The sequence below is a fragment of the Euphorbia lathyris genome, chromosome 1 (genome assembly GCF_963576675.1).
Source record: "Euphorbia lathyris chromosome 1, ddEupLath1.1, whole genome shotgun sequence".
NCBI lineage: Eukaryota > Viridiplantae > Streptophyta > Magnoliopsida > Malpighiales > Euphorbiaceae > Euphorbia > Euphorbia lathyris.
In genome coordinates, this window is record NC_088910.1 from 77,798,656 (window position 1) to 77,803,828 (window position 5,173).

Sequence of the window (5,173 nt, forward strand, 5' to 3'; positions counted from 1 at the left end):
TAGTATTAGACTAGGGTGTTACAATTGGTATTAGAGCCGATTCTCCACGTATGATGTGTGGTTCAGTGATGAACCACGAGGAAGCTGGTGGGCCTGTAATGACCCGGTCTAGAGTGGGTGGCACTAGGGTAGAAGGCCTTAACAAAGAGCGACCCTAAGGGATGGTGATAGGGGCAGGAATGAACTAAATCCCACATCGGAAATCAAGAGAGAGTGAATGGGGTTTATTTGTAAGGTATGAATCAAATACATGCAAATGCGTTTTAAAGCTGTGAGGCCCAAGGTGTTGGATTTGGGCCAAAGCGGACAATATCTACATAGTAGTGGGCAGGATGTTACACATTAAGTATCACTTTGTTCGAGACTTACTTACACGAGTGCGCATGTTATTCATTAATATTTTCCATTATATTCTTATGCATGTCGAACAGAGAAGTAACTCACTCACACAAATGTTTATCCTTATTTTTTCGCACGATGACAAAGATAAGGATGATGGTTTTATGCAAAAAATCGAGAACTTATTCAAAAATAGGACTCGCCTTGCTTAAACTATGAAAACGACTTCATTAGTCGCCTTGCCTAAACTATGAAAATGACTTCATTAAAGTGTAAGATAAACATATACATGCAAAAGAGGACATGTTTATAAAGGATTCAATGTAATCTAAAATGAAAGTTAAGAGTAACTTTAAGCTTTTCGTCCTTATAGCTGAAAGCAGTCTTTAAAGGAAGTGGAGTAGGGTTAGATGTTTTGGCACATCAAAAATAATATTTTCATATAGTGTTAATGAGAGACATGTGCTTCTTTCAAAAGAAAATGTAGGAACGCCATAATACACGATTTTATACCATATGATGGAAAAGGAATAATCTCTACTTTTGCTAGTGTGAGACCTGCTTCGTAAAGCTACGGTTTTTTCGAAATTTATCCTTATGACCCTTAACTTATTCTAGATTTACAGTCTAATATGGCTATTTCGGAAGGATGCTCTGTATGAGTCGTGACTGATTTGGCCTGGAATGGACCAACTAAACATGCGAGTTAGATTATGATGTGGAACGAATATAGTAAGAGGGAAAGATTTCCATGTGTTCACATCTTTAAGTTTCTATGATTCACCACCCGAGTAATTATGCACATGTGAGTAATTGTGATAATAGAAAATTATAGAGATAAAGCATACAACATTTTATGGTACATATTTAATCAAAAGGATATATATCTCATACAGGTATATAGTAATGGATTCGATACATGTCAATCGAGTGGTTATATATCTCCAACGAGTGTATAACACTAGAGCTTTTATTAATATGTCGATCGCACGAACTATTTGTAAGTTTGAACGAGACAATATAAGGAATATATTCCGTTATGTGCGAGTGACAGATCTAGAAAATATATTCGGGTGGAATATGATCGTCCCTAGCTTGAATGGGACAGATGGGACAGATCAATGTTATGTCACTACGCTTATAACCCCTTCAGATGATGGTTCCTGTTCTGAAATCGAAACATAGAAATGGTAAACTCTATTTGTTCTCTTCCTCGATGTATTAGGGTTTTGTTGTTCCTTAATCTAGCATTTCCTGATCGAACTTGTAATAATCATCAGATTTGCTCTTGCGGTAGTAGCTACTGGAACAAGGATATATTAATTATCAGACTTTACCAATGAAAAAGTTGGGTCTTTCTCTTAGATACACTAATTTCACTGCATAGACAGATTTCCTGATCAAACCTGTAATAATCATCGGATTTACTAATGAAAAAGATGAGTTTTTATCTTAGATACACTGATTTAACATTTTAAATTCATGTTAGAAGGTGAGCTTTGCTCTTGTGGATAATGATGTTAAGATTTGGATATATCTAGAAACATATCCAAGGGAGCTACGGGGGCTTGAGCATCCAATAGTAGTCGAAAAACGTCGAAAATTCCATGAAACCCGTATATAAGCCTTTAACTTTTTGTATATAAAAACAAAAAGAAAATCAATTTAGCACTCATGTGACAGTGAGTTGTGAATCGGTTACTAGATATATTTGATAATATAGAACATTGCAAACTTGGAAAAGAAAGGTTTTGTTTGCATTGGGAGTTTTGTTGACATAAATAAAATATAATTTGAAATTTGTGTTGAGTGAGTTAATCAGTTGGAGGTTGAGCTTGAATTCCTATCTTTTTGAGATGAAAGGATGGCGTCAATGGCTTCTTTTACTTGAGAAATATCGGGAGCTTTTCCACCTTGAACCGGCCAAAATTCATCAGTGGCTAACACCTGCATGCATGATTTCATTTCATTTAAAAATGAGTAGCTCGCTCAAACTCAATGAATTCTTTATTCTAAGGTTATTACGTACCTTTACTTGCAATTGAAGAAACTTGACATAACTTATAGCTTTCTCTAACATGGTAACCAAGTCAACCTGTGCAAATTAGAACATGAAATTAAAAGCATATAATCAATCATATAGGAGTTTGTAAAATAAGATAGATTTATTACCTTTGATCCATTAGGCACAAGTTCCTGCAATATCTTAAGCCTCTCACTAATTCGCTCTCGTCGATTCTGAGAAAAAGAAATCATTAATTTGGAAACAGATCTATTGAAGAAAACAACAATTTGATTTAAAACATAGAAAAACCTTGGCTGCAATGCTCTGTGGATCCTTAGCTGGAGAATTTTTTAGTTTAGGCTTCTTTGATACATTCTTTACTGCTTCCACATTACTCTCCTGGTTTTTTCAGGAAAAAGGAGAATCTATAATTTTAGTCAAGAACAAGAAGAAGAAGAACAAGTAGAATGAAATGAAGGGAGATACCACATGTGGACGCTTATGGAAGTTGGGTTGTTGCCAATCAGGCTTGGTGAAATTAGTTGCTGTTTGAACATTCTCTAAATCTGAACTAGTAGCAGTCATATGACTCCATTGGCAATCATTGTAACTCCAAGAAGAAATCTCATCTTTCTGAAAACTAAGTAAAGATCCATTCACATTTCCATTTCCATGTAAGAGAGTATCAAACCCACCTCGGAAATTGATCAACGAATGACCTGTTTCTTCTTGAGATTGAGATTGAAACAAGAATAATTGATTAGAATCCCCCTCTTCCATTTCCATTCCCAATTTATGGTCTTCATCATCATCAAATCCATAAGGAATTAAGGAGGGAAGATGATTATCTCCAGTTCCATTGTAGGAAGCAAGTGCCATTAAGAGAAAGAGAGTGAGAGTATATGAAAAGAAACAACTAGTTGAGGTGTATTTAAGTAAACATGCAGGCTGGTTAAAAAGTCTTAAGTAAGATATTGTATTGGGATTGTTAGCTGGCAGGCTCAGCTGAAATACAGAAGCGAAGGTATCGCCGGATCTTTTGCCAAACCACGTCTTCCTTAGAGATAAGAGTATATATATGATGCTTCCTCTACTTTGCTTCACCACGTGCCTTCATTCTATTTCTATTTCTTTACTTACTTACATTAATTCCATGCTTCGGGACTACACTAACCATGGAATTTTGGTTATCTATAAAATATACCAACTCAATCATCCACTACAAAATTCATCATTCTGCTCCAAAGACTTCATATTAGTTGTTTTCCTGATTTTTTCACATGCTATCACTATGCTTTTTCTGTTTTTTTTTTTTTTGAATACAACCCCAACCATGTTTTATTCTATATATAATATTTATTTTGGTCTAAACCACATGTGATAACATAAATCAACATTTCAGATTCCATCTTCAACATACGTTCGGATCCTTTCCTCAGGCCAGTCCGATATTTTATCCGTGTCTCTATAAGCTTCTACCTCCATAACTCCGTGTAAGAAAGTCTTCCCCTAAACATGAATCTTTAGTGCGTGCAGATAGGGCCAACCGATAAAGAAGGCCGACTTTCTCGGCTCTCTTTCCTTATCAAACATACAGTTAGTTTTACTCATATTTAGACTAGGAGTCATCACTCCTATATAAAAAAAAGTGATAACATGCAATTATTATCTTAAGGATTAGTTCTACAAAATCCTGGACGGATGTCCCAATGAATCTTATAGAAGGTTCGAATACGGACAGACGAGCTCCTACTCTATGTGGATAAGAGTCAATAAAGGATCATTTCAATATCGTCTATGGTTGAGAGCCTAAGATTCGGATAATCTTCAATATCAAAGTGACTATGTCTTCCCGTCTCTACTATAATTTCTTCACCTTTTGGCCTCGCAAACCATTCCAAAAGGTAGTTGCACTAATCACCTTCTTTCTAGCAAGCTGAATCTCCAACACTTGCCATTGAAAACAACAAGTAAAATATGTGCTTCCTCAAAGGTTTTTCAATAGTTCAATTGTCAAAAAATATCTTCTTTCACTTTGGCCCACAAACCATAAGCGCACTCTAGCAACCCGTTATGACCACCCAGACTAGATGAATATCTCGTATGAAGTAACAAGAACCTAATAATAAACTTAAATGGTTCCTTGTTATATTGGATATATGTATAGCATGAGGCACGATTCTCTCATCCTCGTCTGTTGCTAAGACATTTCTTGATTCCCATGTGAACTGATCACTTTCAAATGAGCAACAAACTTTGTTGCCTTATTTATGTACGACCGTACACTTCTCAATCTCACTAATCAAGTGGGCGGTGATGTAAGTGTATTGTGTCTTATCTAGGCCCCATAGTGACTTCGGGTCTAAGGATTCCACTATACGCATTTCATGAGTCACACATATGACCATGTGTGTTCTCATAAGCGGGTGGATCTTGTGGTTACTATTTCATAAGCCCATATGCCCTTGGTTGACATCTAATGTCCATGACTGGTGAAACACCATCAACAACCAAAGAACATACTAGTCTGTAGTTCATTATCATTCCCACAAAAATAACAAACTAAGGATGTTTTAGAATAATATCTTATTGCCTCACAGTTTTACTTGCCCGGATCCTCAACCAGTCAAACATAAGTAGATAGCTTGAATTGGATACTCTACAAAGTAAATTTGTACAAGATAAATGAACAGAATAGATTGATGCTTATTTATTAATAGATTAGTTAAATTACAATGTCTTAGGACTAAGGCATACACTAATAAATTTTCAAGTATGCTGAAAAACCATAGCCTCCATTACCTTTTAAGTATTTCTAAAAGTTACATT

At 35.6% G+C, this 5,173-nt stretch overlaps 1 protein-coding gene across 1 annotated transcript; it reads right to left on the minus strand.

Moving 5' to 3' along the window:
- Positions 1 to 2,137: 2,137 nt before the first annotated feature.
- LOC136218435 (transcription factor LRL1) lies at positions 2,138 to 3,223 on the minus strand. Its single transcript, XM_066005296.1, has 5 exons — positions 2,831 to 3,223; positions 2,654 to 2,743; positions 2,512 to 2,577; positions 2,369 to 2,434; positions 2,138 to 2,286 (listed from the first exon to the last, which is right to left on the minus strand). The coding sequence occupies exons 1-5, from the start codon at positions 3,221 to 3,223 to the stop codon at positions 2,158 to 2,160; spliced, it is 744 nt and encodes a 247-aa protein (XP_065861368.1). The 3' UTR covers positions 2,138 to 2,157.
- Positions 3,224 to 5,173: the final 1,950 nt, after the last annotated feature.

What these genes read in the sequence shown, in the direction of transcription:
- LOC136218435 (XM_066005296.1), bottom strand. Translation starts at nt 3,223, where the DNA reads ATGGCACTTGCTTCCTACAATGGAACTGGAGATAATCATCTTCCCTCC. An exon ending in CACAGAGCATTGCAGCCAAG is followed by an intron (nt 2,578 to 2,653) that starts GTTTTTCTATGT and finishes TCTTTTTCTCAG; the next exon opens with AATCGACGAGAGCGAATTAG. An exon ending in TTGTGCCTAATGGATCAAAG is followed by an intron (nt 2,435 to 2,511) that starts GTAATAAATCTA and finishes TAATTTGCACAG; the next exon opens with GTTGACTTGGTTACCATGTT.